The 19,189-nt window shown below is 36.9% G+C and overlaps 2 protein-coding genes and 1 pseudogene across 3 annotated transcripts; 1 reads left to right on the forward strand and 2 right to left on the reverse strand.

The window, feature by feature from the left end:
* Nucleotides 1-3,376: 3,376 nt before the first annotated feature.
* On the reverse strand, nucleotides 3,377-11,232 carry LOC125471091 (WEB family protein At3g02930, chloroplastic-like). Its single transcript, XM_048570985.1, is given in 9 exon segments — nucleotides 3,377-3,868; nucleotides 4,416-5,599; nucleotides 6,106-6,615; nucleotides 6,766-6,853; nucleotides 6,941-7,097; nucleotides 7,326-8,715; nucleotides 8,717-10,116; nucleotides 10,281-10,503; nucleotides 11,022-11,232. Coding segments are annotated over 4 exon segments (2,556 nt in total). The 5' UTR covers nucleotides 11,039-11,232; the 3' UTR covers nucleotides 3,377-3,868; nucleotides 4,416-5,599; nucleotides 6,106-6,615; nucleotides 6,766-6,853; nucleotides 6,941-7,097; nucleotides 7,326-7,799.
* A 3,389-nt stretch (nucleotides 11,233-14,621) lies between these two features.
* LOC125471093 lies at nucleotides 14,622-15,905 on the reverse strand. 2 transcript variants are annotated; one of them, XM_048570989.1, is made up of 2 exons: nucleotides 15,694-15,905; nucleotides 14,622-15,160 (listed from the first exon to the last, which is right to left on the reverse strand). In XM_048570989.1, the coding sequence occupies exons 1-2, from the start codon at nucleotides 15,837-15,839 to the stop codon at nucleotides 15,028-15,030; spliced, it is 279 nt and encodes a 92-aa protein (XP_048426946.1). In that variant the 5' UTR covers nucleotides 15,840-15,905; the 3' UTR covers nucleotides 14,622-15,027. The 2 variants fall into 2 exon arrangements, with proteins under 2 accessions (XP_048426946.1, XP_048426945.1); XM_048570988.1 differs by having other exon boundaries at nucleotides 14,638-15,168; nucleotides 15,694-15,896.
* A 726-nt stretch (nucleotides 15,906-16,631) lies between these two features.
* Nucleotides 16,632-17,422, forward strand: LOC125471092 (annotated as a pseudogene).
* Nucleotides 17,423-19,189: the final 1,767 nt, after the last annotated feature.

The raw sequence follows: 19,189 nt of genomic DNA on the forward strand, positions 1-19,189 counted from the left end.
CTGAATTTAGTTAGTCGTATTATTATTAACCCAACCAAAACAGCTGAAATTTATCAGAGAATTAATGCTTCTTTTTTCCTTGGGTAAAAAAGTATGCTGCTCTTCTGTATAATAGCCAAAATAAGTGTAATATGAATTCACGGCCAAAGACATACAAATAAAAACTGGATGGAACACTATCACCTTTACTTTTTCTTTCCCTTTTTTAGTCTTTCTTTATTTTAATAAAATTAAATGACATTTTTGCTTACAAAGAATTAAGTATAAAAAAACAACTGTCATTTTTCGTACTGTGTTTACAGCAACTAAGGAATAGAAAAGTATGTGAAGTCCAATAGGATTTGGGTATGACGCAATACTTATAAAATAAAGATATCTAATTAACATAGAGGCATTCTTTTTCTGTATCCCCTTTTTTTTTTTTTTTTTTTTTTTTCACTCTTCATTCCTTCTCCTGCATGTTTCTTCTTATTTACATAGTAAACATTTGGGAATCTAAATCATGTGAGTACACATTCTCAAATTGTTGAGTGGAATACTGCCTCCCAAAGTTGACCTATTAAAAGAATTATTATCCGGGAATAATTGAGAAGGTAATATATATATATATATATATATGAGAGTGTGTGTGTGTGGGGTTGAAAGCTGAGGGTTTAAAGAGATTTTTGTGCCTACGGAAATATATGTTAGGTTGTGCATTAGTTCAAGTGCATCAAAAAATTGCTAGTACCAAACTCAATGAGTACGAATGTGTTATTCAAAACATAAAGGACAAATCAACTCAAAAAGGAATGGGTTTTATTGAGGATTTCGTAATTACTTACATGGACGTTGATTTGGATATATACTCAAACTACATCATTTATTAATGCAAGTGTCAACATATTTAGGTTGAATTAAGAGATAATGGTTAGGATATGTTTTAATTACTTGAATGTTGAGACAATTTCATTTTAAGAGTGATTTTCTTCTAATATATCTTTACTCGTTAATTTAGCCATACGAAATTTCCTACATCGCACACCAGCGATAGTGTGCCAATTGCCAATTGAGTATTTCAATTTACTTGCAGTGCCTTACAGTTTACATGGATGATGGAGCAAAAAAGAAAGGTGGGGATAAAGGAAACACCTTTTGGGTTTTGTAAGGTGGGAAGCCGACTAGCAAACCGACCAACAAAACGTTCATTTTTCCTTGTAGTTGAGGCAAATTACTTTAGTTTGGAAATGAAGCAATTATGATTAGATTGTATTAGTTAGGTGAAAGTTGATATTTTTACTCAATAAATGTTAAGAATATTCTTTTAAAATAAGATTCTTCATGAATCTTTTGTCACTTTACAGTTTAACGTAAAATGTCATCTTAACATTATAGTTTAGGATTTAGTAGAAATGTTGAAAACATGTACACAAATAATTATAATATTAATTAATTAGTTAAAACTTGCTTGATCACGATTCATGATTCACGCATGAGGAGGAGGTGCTAGCTAGCTTCTTAGTTTTATAGACTTTTGGCATCCCTCTTAATATCTTTGGCTACCAATTTAGTTACTTTTAGATGTGCATGCATGCATGCCTTCAATTTTAGATGTCGCGCGCACACATATGTATATATGTAGTTAGTTTGATCGATGTTGGTACTATTGTATGTGTAAAAGTAATAGGTAAAATATAAAAACTAGGACATGTTACGATTTGAAGAAAGATAACAATTGTAAAGATAAGATATAATATAGCTGTTTTTCCATGCATGCATATTGACTGGTAGACTAGCCACTAGTCGCTAGAGTAAAGAATTGCACTTCATACTATTTCTATTACAAGTAAAATAAATAATATAATGAAATGGCGAAACGTTGTATTAGTTGGAAAAATTAAGTAACAATTTAACCTAGCTACTGTTGTATGTGTAATGTGCATGCCTTCCTTCCTTCGTCTACACACACACACATATATATATACACACATTAATAAAGATACAAGTAGTATTATTTCTTGATTAGAATAACAAGGTGGATTGAGCCAACGTGAAATGTGTACAACTAGTAAACCGCTAGTAAGGAATTGAAGGAGGTACTAGTAGGCAATGTTATGTGGATCATATGTGGATAGGAGTCGGAGTCGGATCTTAATCATTTGTAAGAGAAGAGAATGGAAAATTGCAAGGGGTCGTCATTTAATTAACGGATGAAGTGGGAGGGACAATCATGATCATGATTAATCAATAATCCATGCTTTGCTTCCTCTCTCTCTCGAACTCGATCGATAAAATCATATCATAATTCAATTTCCCCTATGCCGTATGCGCAGCCAGCCTATCAAGCTGCAATTAATTATATACAATACTATATAGGATTAGGGCCTCCGACTCCACTCCACATCCACAACCACATCCACATGACAATGGGACATCACCACGGTGTTTTATTTTGTTTTTTTAATTTTAACAAGAGGGAGGGAGTTTGACGAAGGATGTCTCTGGAGGATTTGGATCTCATCCGAATTTAAATTGTGAAGATTCAAGGATCTTCATATTTTAGTGGTTCATCGTACATCATGCGGTAAAAAATCATTTGAATTTAATTATTTAAAATTAAACACAAATAGTAACTAACGAAAACTAACCGCATAATATACAATGAATGAGTAGGATGTGAAGATCTCTAAGATCAGCATAAAGAGAATCCGAAGAGACTCATCATCGGTCTCTGGAGGGGTGAGAATCCGAAGAGACTCATCATCGGTCTCTGGAGGGGTGGAGGTGGGACTGTAGGCAGGACAAGGAAGGAAGAAAGGCGTTAAAATATCGGCATCCTCCTACCATATGCCCTGTTTCATGTTTCAAATATGTTTCATGATTTATGTTTCCAACAAATCAATCATTCACCTCACAACTCAGGCAATGAAGGGAAATTAAAGGAGAGCAAATTCATACCTCCTTGTATGCTGTACTCCCCTCTGTCTCTCTCTCTCTCTCTCTCTCTCTCTGTGGGAAGAGAAAAGTATAAAAAAGAAAAAGCGAAGAAAGAATCCTCTCTGTTTCTCATATCTTTCCTTGAGTTATATATGCTTTCTTTGGGTGGAAAACGATGTTTAATTAATATACATACATGCATACATTCACATATACGAATGAAATATTAATTTTGAGCTGCTCTACAGAGCTCCAGGATGACAACCACAACCCATTTGCCCTTTATTTTCAAAATAAAATAGTGCAATAATTTATTCATTAAAAGGAATCCAAAAAAGAAACAAGATCCAATTACAATTAATAAACCTGTCATACAAACTAATTACAACGCTAAAACAACTGTGAATATATATGTCATCCACATCCACGCACCATACGAGAATTAAATTGGGTCATGGGGTGGAAAATGGAATCAGAATCTTCATTATATATTTACCATTAGTCTTTATTAGAAAAATACAACAGCCAAGTGAACAATCTTACATCTAATCAACAATAACACAACCAACTAGGCTACCAGTCCAGATATCCCCGTCGTTGTGTCTCCTCCTTTATTTTCTTTACATAACTTTGTTTTTCTTCTAACTTTATCTGACTTGTAGCAATCTAAACTATATATACAAACCATCACTTCACGAAACAAACATTCAGAATTATGCATCGACTTCATTTTCATATAAAAGAGAGGACATTATTGGAGATACAGAATGATATCTACAACTTGGCTAGAGTGCAAGAGCAAGACTGAATGAAATGATGAAACTTAAATCAATCCTCATCGTACGAAACATGGAAACTGGTAGTGCAGCCGGATGCCTCAGGATCCTCAGCCCCACAACAGTCGTAGAACTTGGCAGCGTATGGCGGATCGTTGGGTCCCAATTCATAGTACCTTCAATACAATCAAGAATAATAAAACATCGACCCAGTAAGGAAAGATAGAAGCATAGTTATTGCAGAGCAATCTCTCTCTCCCAATATTTCTAGTCGACTGCAAAACATTCACAGTTTTCCTTAACTAGTACATGAAAGAGACAAGGAACAATGGGACATATACACTTTCACTTGATCAATCCTTTTGATCCCATCTATTATCCATTGAATCTTCAGGCCCAAGAAGAATAACTTGACTATGAGAACATATGATATCGCACACCCACACCCACATCCCACCCTAAACTCCTGATTCCTGTCCGTGAATTGTGATATGCAACCCGAAATCGAAATCCAAATCCAAATCCAAAAGGGGAAGAAAGTAAGTAAACCCACATGAATCAGAAACACAGATTATGCAAATTGGCATCACTAGTCAGTTAAACAAAGACAAAATTTCTCACTCCAACCATCCACTGCACTAATCAAAGATCGAAACTCAACGAAATTAATTACTGTAAAATAGAACTCATTGGAAAGGGGGGAGAGAGGGGTCAGAGCTATACCTTTTCTGGTCGTCGTGACGGCGACAGACGAAGAAAGAAGGGTGGAAGCGGCATGAGAAAGAGGTGTTAGAGGAGGCTCTGTAGCTTTCCTTGCACCTTTTGCATACCTTTCCCTTATCCTCCTCACTCCCACTCTTTTTCTCCATCTCTCTCTATTCTTAGATACGGTGGCAAAGAAAATTGCAATTGATATGAAAACCCGTTAAAGAAATTTGCAATATAAGGAAATTCCACACGTATTGTCACTTATTTCAATGTTGTGAGCAAAAATGCACTAATAAAAAAAAATTAAAAAAAAAAATTTGCTCACCATCATCAGGTACCTTTGAATAATTTTGAATTAATTTATTTGTTACATAAATCTTAAATTTTAAAATAAATCTAACACTAATTGATAGGGTGGATATCGCCACCACTTTATAGTGGTAGGGCAAAAATGCACTCATGATAAAATCCAAATCTTTCATTCAACTAATTAAGCACGCATGACCGGCCGCTTGGTCGTGCGTCCCTGCCATCGTTTTAATAATTTTCATTAAAAAGGAATCCCATTACGATTATGTAAAATTCAGCTAATAGTCCAGTGGGTGCATGCATTAAGGTAAAAGTAAAATCTTGACAACAAATATGGGCCTCACTGAATACACATAATTTATTTTATCCCCCCAGCGGGATTACAGATGAATTTTTTTTTTTACTCTAGCTCATTACCTACACCAACCAAGAAAGCATAAAAAACACAGCAACAAGTGGATTTTCAAATAACCAAACAGCCCTATGAAATGTATTACTCAAACACATAAATATGTATACCACTACTACTATGACAGCAGCACCCCTGCCCTTCCCTTCATAAACATCTCTTTTGGAAAATAACATTTAGACTAAAAAACGCTGCCCCATTGCTCCGCTCCGCCATTCAAGGGAATGCATCTCTAAGCCTGCAAAAAGCTAGCATACTTGGCACCTAGGAAAAGCCCTTGGATACATAGCAGCGCATTTTTGGCGACCTCGGGACTCTCATGATTCATCAGTTTCATCATACGTTCCTTGGCCTTGAGGTCCGTCACTATGCTACTTCCTGCCGGACACTGCTGGACAAACACTGAGATATCAAAGCAGGCTACGGCCAATGCCCTAGGATCACCGGATGTGTCCAAGATAGTTATCAGGACTCTTAGAATCTGCAAGACAAGGTCATGCATTATTAGTACTACGGAAGCCACAAGCTTCTTCAAAAGATTACTCAAGAGTCAACAGCATTGGCATCTGCAATTACTTTCACCATATAATTTAATACTGCCTTCAGAACCAAGTAAGTGGACCCAATTTACTACCACTTTTCCATGGAATGGAAGCCAACACTGTCTTGGAAAAACAGAGCTATCCAGGAAAACACAAACAAACAAAACACAAGAACCACCTTGAGTAGCTACTACCAAGTTTTACCTGTATACCTATGACTCATGACAGATACCCTATTGCCATTAATAACAACACAAAATGGGCAACACACCTTATGGGACACAAATAATTTCAGGCATTAGTTCAGCCCCGCTGAATTAACTAAGCACAATAGACCAAGAAATTAAGTATACAACACCAACAATTAAGCAAATAATCTAATTTCTTCCATACAAACAAATAGCAAAATTAGGTGAGAAATCTTGGGCAAAAAACAAATTAGTACCTGAAAGTCATTCTCCTCAAAGTTGGTAACATTCTCTCGCCAGAATATTGGATCCTTGTGCATGGGTGACCAGTCAAGATGGCCAAGGAGGACTTCTTGCTTATACATGTCAAAAGAACTTAATTTCTTGATGATCTACTTCAGACCCTCTTCCAGTTGATTTAATCCCTCCAGGAGATCCCACAAGAAGCTTCATTTCATTAGGGAAACTACACCAATGATTTATAGTTTAAAGGAATGCATGTACAAGAACAACAATAGCTCCATGAGCTAGTTGGTTCCTTTCATTTAACTTGTTATACCAAGTTAGCCTAAATGCCTTCCTTCCAGTCAGACCACATAAAATACAAACTATCAAAAGAGGCATACAGTCTGGTTTCCCACCTCATCACTCCATGCTTGTGCTTTCAAATTCTGAATGATTTGTGGCAGTCCAAGGTCCACCATTTGAGCGCCAAATGTCCCTTTTGAGAGCAAGTTCCTCAGGGTCAAAACAACTACTCTGACAACCTACCATGAATAACCAACCCATATTACAAATGAAGGATGAATTTACATGTACTCCTCTGTTACAAGGATAAGTTTAACATGGACAAGTAAAGTATACACAAATTAATCTTGAAGGAAACAATATAGCATCCCAAAAGTCAAGATCCTCACCTCTCCTTTGTGGAATTCTTGACAACTTCTGTGAGTCTTGGAAGAGTTCTAGAAGTAGCCAGATGCATAAACATGTTTCATAAAAAAGCTGTTTGAGACAAAATATATTGTCAATAAAAATTTCACAAAGTCAAGAAACTAATACAGAAGCTATCCACAGTACAATAAAAGTCACCTAAATAGATTGTTAGGTGGAAGCTGGAGAAATTAAGGGAACAAGCAACTTCACCCCATCTAACTGAACAAAGGAAGATCTAAGGTTCCTTCAGTAAGGTTGCAAGGCAATTGATGGCGGTTGGGATACCACGACAGGGATGGGAAGGCTTCTTCAACTGCAAATTACATATACCATAAGAAGTATGCTTAGACAACCAATATCATCCAAACTGATAACCACCAAGTGATAGCTGCGATATCAACAGAATAACTGATTGAATTCGAGGAAATGTAGAAACCACTGGTCAAGCAACTTTTTAAGTACTCTATTTCCTAGGCACCGAAAATGAAAGAGTAACCCAGTTGCATTTAGTAGAATGTGTAACCCGAAGCTGAAAGCGTACCTGTGCATAAAGCCATTCCACCAATCCAGGAGTTCAATAATATCAAATACGGAGGGGTGATTGATCAAAGCAAAAGATACAAGTTCATGTCCACACCACTCCTTGTGACAAATAACAAATAACAATGATATATTTATATTTTTTTATATATCTCCATTTGAAACAGATGAAAGCACATCAAGATACAAGTTCATGTTACCACTCCTTCCACAATATCTATGTAAGATTGTAGAAGGGAGAAGGAATAACCAAATGAAAGTCCCATCACATACAAGATACTGCCCAGATCGGAAATCAAATCTTAAAAAAAAAAAAAAAAAAAAAAAAAACCCTAAACGTAATACAAACTTTTTCATTCTTAACCTATTCTGAAAATCAGCACCAAAAAACGAAAATCAAACCCATGAAACAATTTCCAGTGAATTAACCTGCCTTCTGCCTTCTAGTTGGGCACAATTCATGCAACAACCTTCTCTACTTCTGGTTGTTGCTTGTGCCCTTCTTCTTCAGTAGGCTTCCGAACTTGCGGAGAAAAGGCTTCTTCTTCTTCTGTTGCTTTGATGGAGAGGTCCTGCTTTCGTCCACACATTCCGTTGAAGTTACTCCATTTATCTCATCAAACCCCTCGCCACCCCCCACCTTTGACACCACTTCCTCTTCAAACGATTCCTGCTTTTGTTCCCTCTCCGGCGAGAATTCCTTCTTTTCAATCTTGCAGCTCTCCCACATCTTATACTCCACCTCTACTGATTCATCTTCCTTCTCTTTGCTCTCAGCTTCTTTTGGTTTGCCCTTCACATTATCACTTTTAGCATAGTCCATTTCCTCAGCCTTGCCATTAATGACAACATTATTATTCTCTTCCCATAAGCTTTCCGTCTTGTGCTCCTCACCTTGAATTGGTGCAAGGTCCATTTTTGGTTTCTCTTCTCCTCCATGCCCATTCTCTTCAGAGAATTCAACTACCTTTGGAAGCAAATCATAGTCTTTCTCACTATCTGTTAGCTCACCATTTTCCTCGGCTTGCTTCTTCGCCACAGCTTCTTCCAGTAACCTAGACAATTCCTCAACCTTTTTAAGAGAAGCTGCCTCCTTGTCTTGGAGTTCATCGTTTTCGTGAACAATACACTGGAACTCATTTTCTTTATCCAATATGCTTTCATTTAATTTCATGTTCTCGGCCTTTGCTTCTGCAAGAGCTTCCTGCAAATAGATAACTTCAGATTCAACTTCCTTCAGGCTCTCTTCCAACTGGGCTTCTTCGTCCTTCAGAGCACAAGCTTCTTTATTGGATTTTGTGAGCAAATTTTGCAGCCTGTTTATTTCTTTTTCCTTCAAAGAGTTTTCTTCTTCTGAATGTTTCACACAATTCGCCAGGTGAAGTTCTCTTCTCCCAGTCGGCCTTTGCGTTTTGGAACTCAGTCTTGCATTGTTCAAGGTTACTTGTAACAAGATAGACTTCGTGTTTTGCATCATCAAGCATGCCTTCATACTTTTCGTTGGTTGCTTTCAAGACCATTTTCAGGTCTTCTATCTGCAACTCGTTACTCTCAAGCTCAGCTTGATTAGACAGCAGCTTTTCTTTGGCTTCTCTTGCTTCTGCGGAGACTTCATGTAAGGCTGAAGCTAAGCTTTCCATTGCTTTCTTGCTCTTCTCTTCTTCATCCCTAGAATTTTCCAACTCATTTATGAGTTTGTTTTTCTCTTCTAATAGGGTTTGAATACTGGATGAGGCAAGCTTCTTATTGCTTAAAGCCTGCATTTTCTCCTCCTTCAGAGTTTCAAGCTCAGACTTAAGCGACTCAACCGTTTGTGCCATTTCATAATTTTCTCTTTTGGCCATCTCAAGACAAAGTTCTGAGTCCTCAAGATCCCCTCTATGTCTTCCAATTGTAATTTCCAGCAAGCTGACCTTCCCCTTAAGAGCAGAAATTTCAGATTCTGCATCATGCAACAACTCATTGTTTCCCTCGAGTTGTTTCATGACTGAATCTAAAGACACTGATGCAGACCTCTCCAACTTATTTGCTTCTTCAACCTGCATCTCTAATTCCTCAACCCTAATTTTCCACTCCTCAACTACACTACGTGCATAAGATTCAGCCATCTTGGCTGATTCTAGCTCAACGTTGAGCTGTTCAATGGAAGCCTCTTTCTCTATTAATCTCTCCTTGTAACCTTTTGCTTTATCAAGCTCTTGTTTGAGAGAATCTACCTCCGATTTAAGGCTAACCACCATCTTGTTGCTCTCGCTAGCCTCTGTTTCAAGCTTTGCATCTAGCAAGGCCCTTAACTGAGTCAACTCAGCTAAAAGAATCTCCACCTTATTGGCATGGATCTCGGCAATCTTGGTTGCATCATCAGCATGAGTCAGTGCCTGGTTTTTGGCATCACAGGTCATGGTCAGTTCTTGCTTCACCCTTTGAAGTTCCTGAGTGGTAGAGAGTAGAGTGGACACATCAAGAGCATGTTGGTTCCTCACAGCTTCAAGCTCTTTCACCCATTCCTCTTCCTTCTTTTGGGATGCTTCGATTCCTGCCTGCTCCAACTCAACAGCACGAAACTTCTCAATTTCAGAATTGTCCTCGGCTCGCTTTTGAGCCACCAAAGCCTCTCTGAGTTTCTCATGTGCCTCATCGGCCACTTTCTGCGCTTCTTTCAATTCGTCAATTGCTTTTGCCTTCTCTTTCTCAATCAAAATTATCTGCTCCTTTGCCTTCTTCAGATCTTCCTGAACAAGACCTAATTGAGCCTGTATCTCTGATCCCTTTGCAACCCGTGTCGGTTGTTTCTGAAAACAATATAAAGCAACAATGTGGATCAAAATACACAAATAACGACTGGTTCCATCCCTTACGTTTGCTGTAATAAGTTCAAAGGAACTAAATGAAATGTAGTACCAAAAATGAAAAAAGAAGACTACAAGTAGGTGTAGTTGGTAAAAGTAAAACTCACTTCAGGGGGAGTGGAGGTGGGGGTGGTGATCTTGGGTGACCGACGCTCAACGGCGGGCTTGGATTTGACAGAGCGCGGGGAGCGATCAACTGAAAGGCGAGAGTTTTGCGAAGGAGAAGGTGAATCGGATTCGGATTTAGCAACTCCCCGGCTGAGTTTACTAACTCGAGGAGGAGGGGTTGCTGCTGGTGATGCTTTTTTAGGAGTATCAGATACAGTAGATCTGTTCAAGTATATCAACAAGAAGAAACCATATTATTGAACATCAAACAAAACAATGCAAACACAACCAATAAAAAAACAGATGGATCAGCCACAAAATTTGGAAATTTATAATCAACACACACACACAAAAACACAGAGACAGACAGAAAAAAATGTAGATGTGAAAGTATGGCATAAGTTGTTCAACAACAGATCCAAAAATAAGTACAAGCCAAGTGCAAAAAGAACCAACCAATTTTGAACCAACGAAAGTAAAAGGTTGAAAATTGGAGCAAATATCAGAGTATTTTTGTTGGGTTACAAGCAAATATTAGATTTTGAGTTGAAGAGAAGAGGAGAAAAATGATGTAGTGGTAGTGGTAGTGGAGATGATAAAAGCAGATCCGTGGCGCGCACTAATCGGGAAATGGAGAAGAAAATCCGAAATGGAAAAGGACATACATCAAATCCGAAAACACAAAATCAAAATCAAAATCAGATCTCCATCTCAGTCTCAGAGAGAGAGAGTAGACTTACTTGGGCTTGGAAGACATGGCGAAGGTAATGGAAGAAGAACGGGGAAAAGTGGGGGAGGAAGAGGAGTGGTACTGGTAGTAGTGGAGCACTTGTGCTGTCTAATTAATTATGCTGCTCTCTCTCCCTCAGTCTCAGTGTGTGTAATTTGCAATTTTTTCATGGCGGATAACATGTTGCTATATTTTACTTTCTTAGTGAAAAATAAAGAAAACTCTAAAAAAGGAGCATTTAGGAGATGAAGCAGGCAGAGACAACAGGAGTTGGACTTGGACAGTTGGACTGACCAGACGTGACGAGGAACCCAAACGGGGAGGAATTTACACAAGAAAATGGTATTTGGGTCGGTTCTCTCAACTGTCCTGGGCCCTGGCCACACACACACAACTCAGCTTCCACTTTTTACTTTGTAGTTGTGCTCACTCACTGTTTGTTGTTTTTTCTTTCATCGCTCGACATGCCAGTGTGATATTCACACTTTTTTTTTTTTGTATATATTTTCGATTGTTAAAATAAAAAAATTAAATAATAACAGAAATTAACAGAAAATGTAGGAGAAGTAAAAATATGTATGCATAGATAACACATCGCTTTAGTAAAAACAGAACACGAGTCTGAGACTAGGACCTCCTTATTTGTAAACAATTGAAATTTATTAGAGAATTAATGCTTTTTTTTCTTTGGGTAAAAAAGTATACTGCTCTTCTGTATAATAGCCAAAAGAAGTAGGGAACTTTAACGAAAAACTTATGATACTTTTCACTTTAATGAAAAACTATATTTTTACATTTAAAGATATCGCGTTAATATAAAAGCATTCTTTAACTTATATCCTTTTTTCTCATTCTTCATTGCTTCTCTTACATGTTTATTTTTATTTTTATAGTAAATATTCGGGGAATCCTATATCATGTGAGTACACATTCCTAAATTGTAGACTGGAATATTGCCTCCAAAGTTGACCTATTAAAAAAAAATTATATATATGGTTGAGAGTTGACTCTAAAGGTCGCTGAAATAGGCGACCCTCTAGGGGCTCCGAAAAAAAATTTATTTTATATGGTTGGGTTAAGTATAAATAACAAATAACTAAATGAAATATCAATTATTCTTTTTTTTTTATTATTGGAAACTAAATGAAATATCAATTATTCATTTGTGTTATGGTGGAAAGCAGCGGTTGTTTTAATCTTACAGCATGTCAGCATGGATTCGATTTTACCCGCATTGTAGGAAAGCAGTACCCAGAAAATTGTTTCTGGCGTGGCTAGCTAGCATCCCTCACAACAGCTAATATGAATCCTAAATTCTCTCGCTCCCTTCCCTCCCATCTCTCTTCATATTCTAAATCTTTTTATTTGTATGGAAACGAGTTAGTTATCATGCCTCTCACCAGAATAGTAAGCCTACTAACAAAAACAGAAAGTATCTGTCTAGGTCTTCAAAAAAGGAAAAGATAGACGTATTTAGTGATATTTGATATTAATTTTATTGATATTTAATGTAGAAATAGATTTTTTTTCATGTATTTAGAGAATTATTTTTTATACATATCAATGTACAAAAAGTTAGGAGTCAAAGAACTCTAGGACCTCACTTAAAAAGCTCGCTTAGGGCCCCCAATTTCTCAGGGCAGGCCATGTTACGAGCTTGAGGGTCCAAAGAGATTTGTCTGCCTACTGAAAAACATGTTAGGTTGTGTATCATTTTGAGTATACCAAAAAATTGCTAGTACCAAACTCAACGAGAACGAATGCTTATTCAAAAGGATAAAGGACAAATCAACTCAAAAGCAATGGGTTTTTTTTGAGAACTTCGTTATTTCCATGGACTTTGGATTTGGATATATACTCAAACTACATCATTTATAAATGGAAGTGTCAACATATTTAGGCTGAATTAAGATATAATTGTTAGGAGATGTTTTAATTACTTAGAGAGAGAATATTATTTTTAAGGGTGAATTTCTTCTAATTTATCTTTGCTCATTAATTCAGCCATCTGAAATTTCCTCAACGGCGCCCACCAACAGTAGCGCGCCAATTGCCAATTGAATTTTTCAATTTACTTCCATTGCTTGACAGTTTACATGGATGATGGAGTAAAAAAAATGGGGATAAAGTAAACACTTTCGGGTTTTGTAAGGTGGGAAGCGGACTAGCAAACCGACCAACAAAACGTTCATTTTATCTTGTAGTTGAGGCAAATTACTTTAGATTGGAAATGAAGCAATTATGATTAAATTGTAATAGTTAGGTTAAAGTTGACCTTTGTCACTTGAGAAATGCTAAGAAGATTCTCTTAAGGTAAAATTCTTTATGAATTATTTGTCACATCATAACTTAACATGAATTTTCGTTCCATGAATGACAACTATATAACCCGTTTAGAATTTAATTTATATATGTTTTCTTTGGGTGGAAAACAACATTTAATTAATTTACATACTGTTTGGGCCCGAAATAATATTATTGGGCCGAGCATAGAGTTGTACTCGGCCCAAAGCTATGTCAAATACTATGGGCTGCTTAATAGATTCCGGGCCAGTTAGCAGGGTCGGTCGAGTCCTATCCTAAGAAGGAGTAGTCCAGATAAATAAAAGGGGTCGAGGAAGTCCTGGTGCAACCAGGATTCCTGGCCAGCGAGGAATAAAGCCTCGAAAGGAGGGAAAGTTCAAAGTCCTAATGGGAGTAGGTTTGTTCGAAGTAAAATTGGAACGAGACAGGGACTCCCAATCCAGATAGGGGTTTGATTCGGTCTCAAGGAATGGGTGGTATAAATACAAGAAATCATGCAACAAAAAAGGACCTTCGATTAAACACACAGCTGCCCTGCGCAAAACCTCTCAAACATCTTGAGATCTTTTATTTTCTTTTTCCGCCAACACAACTGCGTCGAGGCCGACTGGTTACCTATCCAAGTCTCGGTCGAGGGGGGTTTTCGAATCCTCATTGGCAGGGATCATCTTATCAGCCTTCTCGGCGAAATAAGGTGTCACGAATTATGACATTTGGCGTACCGAACGCCGAGTGATTTTATGATCGGGTATTCACAAGTGAGTTTTAGAGTTTGGCATTCTGACGGCCGAACCACGTTCACTGTCAAGACATACATCACCTTTGATTATTTGTGTCCGTATAGTCTGGTGTCGATTCAACATGCTTATACTCTTACGAATATAATCACGGTGACCGAATCAAGTACTGACGATTTGTGAACTTCGCAGAACTAGCAACCTCGTCCTCAGGCTCTAGAACCCAAAGACCGAGAGTGTTCCTTCCTCGGTCGCAGTCGCAAGATTAAGAGGTCAGCAACGCGCTCAACACGACAACAACGAATTTTACTCCTTGGCTGAGCTCGGCTGACGAGTTGGCATGCCCCGCATTCAACCGAAGGACTTAGTTAGCCGATTAGTTACTCGGCATGCGCGCCACGTAGGCTTTGTAATTTATAGGGTCAACACATACATACAGACCCAGCTCCAGCTCCAGCTCCAGGGATGACAACCACATAACCCATTTGGCCTTTGATTTCAAAATAAAATAGTGCAATAATTTATTCATTAAAAGGAAATCGGAAAAAGAAACAAGATCCAATTCCAATGAATAAATCTATCATACAAACTAATTACAATGCCAAACCAACTGTGAATATATATGTCATACACCCACCATGTGAGAATTAATATGGGTCAGGGGTGGAGTATAATGAGGTGGAAATGGAATCAAATCTTCATATTATATACATGCAAAAGGTAAAGTAACAATCTTACATCTAACCAACAACAACCAACCAGCCTAGATATCCCTCGTCATCGTGTCTCCTGCTTTATTTTCTTTACATAACTTTGTTTTTCTTCTAACTTTATCTGAACCGTAGCAATCTAAACTATATATACAAACCATCACCTCATGAAACAACCATGCAAGCAAACACGGACATTAAGAATTATGCATCAACTTCATTTTCATATAATAGAGATGACATTATTGGAGATAAAGAAACTTGGTTACACGGATCGATCGTCATCATACGAAACATGGAAACTGGTAGTGCAGCCAGATACCTCAGGATCCTCAGCTCCGCAACAGTCGTAGAACTTGGCAGCGTATAGCGGATCGTTGGATCCCAATTCATAGTACCTTCAATCCTGTCAAGAATAATAAAACATCAACCCAGTAAGGAAAGATAGAAGCATAGTTATTGCAGATCAATCTCTCTCTCCTAATATTTCTTGTCGACTGGAAAACATTCACAGTTTTCCATAACTAGTACATGAAAGAGACAAAGAACAATGGGACATACACATTTTCACTTGATCAATCCTTTTCATCTAATTTATTATCCACTGAATCTTCAAGGCCAAGAAGAATAACTTGAGTATGAGAATATATGCTATCGCACACCCACACCCTATCCTAAACTCCTGATTCCTTTCTGTGAATTGTGATATGCAACCCGAAATTGAAATAGAAATCGAAAGGGGGAAGAAAGGTAAGTAAACCCAAATGCATCAGAAACACAGTTTATGCAAATTGGCATCCACTAGTCAGTTAAACAAAGACAAAATTTCTCACACCAACCATCCACTGCACTAATCAAAGATCGAAACTCAACGAAATTAATTACTGTAAAAAAGAACTCATTGGAAAGGGGGGAGAGAGAGGTGCTGTACCTCTTCTGGTCGTCGTGACGGCGACAGACGAAGAAAGAAGGGTGGAAGCGGCATGAGAAAGAGGTGTTAGAGGAGGCCCTGTAGCTGTCGTTGCACCTTTTGCGTACCCTTCCCTTATGCCCCTCACTCCCACTCTTTTTCTCCATCTTTCTCTATTGTTAGATACGGTGGCAAAGAAAATTGCAATTGATATGAAAACCCGTTAAAGAAAATTGCAATATAAGGAAATTCATCTCTTTTCATGACACATTATCGTCACTTACTTCATTGTTGTGAGAAAAAAAGCACTTATTAAAAAAAAAACTCTCACCATAAAGGGTGATGCTCCCTATTAATCTATTTGTTACATAAATCTTAAAACCTGATCTAGTCTAACACAAATTGATAGGGTGAGAACGCATGACCGGCCAAGTCTTTCCTCCAACCAAAGTAAGAACGCATTACCGGCCAATCTCCTCCCCTCGTTTAATAATTTTCATTAAAAAGAAATCCCATTATGATTAAGCAAAATTAAGCTAATTTTCAAAAATTTATCACCAACTTCGTATATCAAGTGATCGCAATGTACTATACAATACATAGTCCAATGGACGGACGCATTTAGGTAAAAGTAAAATCTTGACAACAAACATAACGCTGCAACGAATACACAGAATTCATTTTAAGGAAAACTAATGATAAGGGCTAGAAAATTTTAAATGTTAATCAAAAATCATGTACTAACTTTATTTAATGGTTTATCAAAACCCAATATTAAAATGGTCCAAACTATAAATTTCCGATTTTACCCAGACGGCAAGTCTTTGTTCGTTTATCCTCTCTTCCTTTCTTCTCTCTACTATTCCCTGCCTCCATAACCTCAAATTCCTCATCTCCTTTCATCACCAACCGAAGCTGCAAAGCGAGAGAGAGAGAGAGCAACAACCAGAGCAGCAAATATGATGACCATCCTTTCCTTTGAGACCATGGACATCCCCAACGGTGTCAAGATCAAGGTCCACGCCAAGATCATCGAGGTCCTCACGGAAATACGACCAGAAAGCGGAAGCTGAAGGTCAAGGCCTAGTTTAGCTCTCTCAAAATCAGCCCCGCCATCCGCACCGCTCTCTCCCACATCGGAAATCTCATCACCGAAATCACCAAGGGGTATCGCTACAAGATGCGTTTGTGTATGCTAATTTTTCCATCAATGCCTCCATCACTAATGAGGCCAAGTTGATCGACACACGTAACTTTTTGAAAGAAGGTGAGTAAGGTGGATATGATGATGTTTCTATCACCCAATGTGAAAAGGTCAAGGATAATCCCATCTTGGATGGAAATGAATTTTTCTCGATCTTGTGTCCTGATTAACCAGAAATGCCATCTTGTATATCAGGAAGTTTCTTGATGGTATATATGTGAGCGAGAGGGGAACCATTGTTGCAGAGGAATGAAGGGTGTTTGTTTTTGTGTTCTTTCTTAATGTAGTTTAATTTCTTCATGGGATTGGCTAGTTATTCCTTTTGTTGGAGAGTTCCTATGGAAGAAAATATATCAAGGGGTAGATGCGGGCTGCGGGTTCTGTTGAATGTTTGATTGTGTTGCTGTTTTTGGTAAGAAATTAGAGAGAAAAATATTAAATATATGTCATGGTTGATATATTTGATTCATTTCATAGAGGAATAATGGAGAAACTGATGGATTCAAGTACTTGAAGGAAAGCTGCCCTTTTGTAATCACTAAGCTACTGTGTTACGTTGCAAGTATGGGTGAACATTCTTTTGTTACTTTTGGGTACGAGGAAGCATTGATTGGAATGGAAGGTAGATTTAAGGCAAAGTTGTATTGATTTGGAAAATAAGCCATTAGAATGCTAAAATAAAAATGAGAGTTTGGTTTGTTTAATTTTTTTGTTTGTTTGTACGTAATATCTCATGTTCTCAAGGATTTGTTTTGTGATGTAGTTTATAAACCTTTGATGATGGATGGCTATTATATGTGTGCATTTGGGGTGCTGTGTCGTGTGTTTGTAAATGAAAATTTATGTGGTGTATTTGGAGGTGTTTTAAAATTGTGTTTTTGTTTCATGCATAACAAAAAAATCGTTGTTTAGTTTAAGAAATAGTGATATTACTCGCGTTCAATTCTATAAATAGTTAATGTTCAATTTTAGAAATAGTTAGTATTCAATTTCAGCAATAGTACTCGTATTCAGTTTCATAAATAGTTCTCTTGTTCACTTTCATAAATAGTAATTCTGTTCAGTTTCATAAATAATGATAATACCCATTTTCAGTTTAAGAAATAGTCAATGTTAAGTTTAAGAAATAGTGATAATAGCAGTGTTCAGTTTAAGAAATAGTAACAACACACATGTTCAATTCTAGAAATAGTGTTTAGTTTAAAAATTAGTGATGACATCAGTACTCAGTTTAAGAAATAGTGATAGTATATTTGTTCAATTCAAAAAATAGTTAGTATTTAGTTTAAGAAATAATGATAGTACAAGTTTTCAATTTAATAAATAGTCAATTTTCAATTAATAAATAGTCAATTTTCAGTTCTAGAAATAGTTAGTGTTTAGTTTAAGAACTAGTGACAGTACCTATGTTCAATTCAAAAAATAGTCAGTGTTCAACTTAAGAAATAATCAGTATTCAGTTTAAGAAATAGTGATAATATTAGTCTTAAGTTTAAAAAATAGTGATAATACCCGTGTTTAGTATACAAAATAGTGAGTATTCAGTTTAAGAAATAGTGATAATACTCGTGTTCAGTTTACGAAATAGTGAATGTTCAGTTTAAGAAATAGTGATAGCACCACTACTTAGTTTAAGAAATAGTGAGTGTTCAGTTTAAGAAATAATGATAGTGCCACTATTCAGTTTAGAAATAATAATAGTGCTAGTGTTCTATTTAAGAAGTAGTATCGATACCCCTATCCAATTCGAGAAATAGTTAGTGTTCAATGTTTATAATTGATAATTTTGTTTACTTGGGGAAATAATGTAGCTATTTGATTTTCCTTTTTTTACTTGAAGACGTAAAGTATCAAATTGTTAGTATGATATCAATGCATTTTTTGTTGATTTGTTTTTTAGGTTGTTGCTGGGACAGAATAAAGTCACGAACAATACTGCCGGTAAACGCAAATAATAAGAAGAAGGAGGTGATGTTGAAAACACCTGAGCCGGAAAATACCAGAGCTTTACGAGCAAATCTACAAGACCATTGTTTTATCCGTCAAGAGTTGAGACCCCACTAGCAAATCTACAAAGACTCACAAATTGAAAATGAAATTAGGATAATTTCCAATGGAGTGGCTCTTGCATTCTAGGAGAATGGGTTTTAAGTGGTAAGCAAAATTAAGGGTGGAAATTGATCAACAAAAGAATCTAAACCACCTAATTACAAAAAAATAATAAACTAATAAAATAATAACAATATATAATAATATATATATATATATATATATATATATAAAATAAAAGAAATTGGGGAAGCAATTGCACCC

The sequence above is a fragment of a genome, unplaced genomic scaffold (assembly GCF_019419815.1).
Source record: "Pyrus x bretschneideri cultivar Hongxiangsu unplaced genomic scaffold, Pyrus_bretschneideri_v1 Contig57, whole genome shotgun sequence".
Lineage (NCBI taxonomy): Eukaryota > Viridiplantae > Streptophyta > Magnoliopsida > Rosales > Rosaceae > Pyrus > Pyrus x bretschneideri.

Bases quoted from the DNA above. Each gene is read 5' to 3' on its own strand.
- LOC125471093 (XM_048570988.1), bottom strand. From the start codon at position 15,839: ATGGAGAAAAAGAGTGGGAGTGAGGGGCATAAGGGAAGGGTACGCAAA. The intron at 15,169-15,693 runs GTACAGCACCTC...TATTCTTGACAG, and splicing joins CGTCACGACGACCAGAAGAG to GATTGAAGGTACTATGAATT.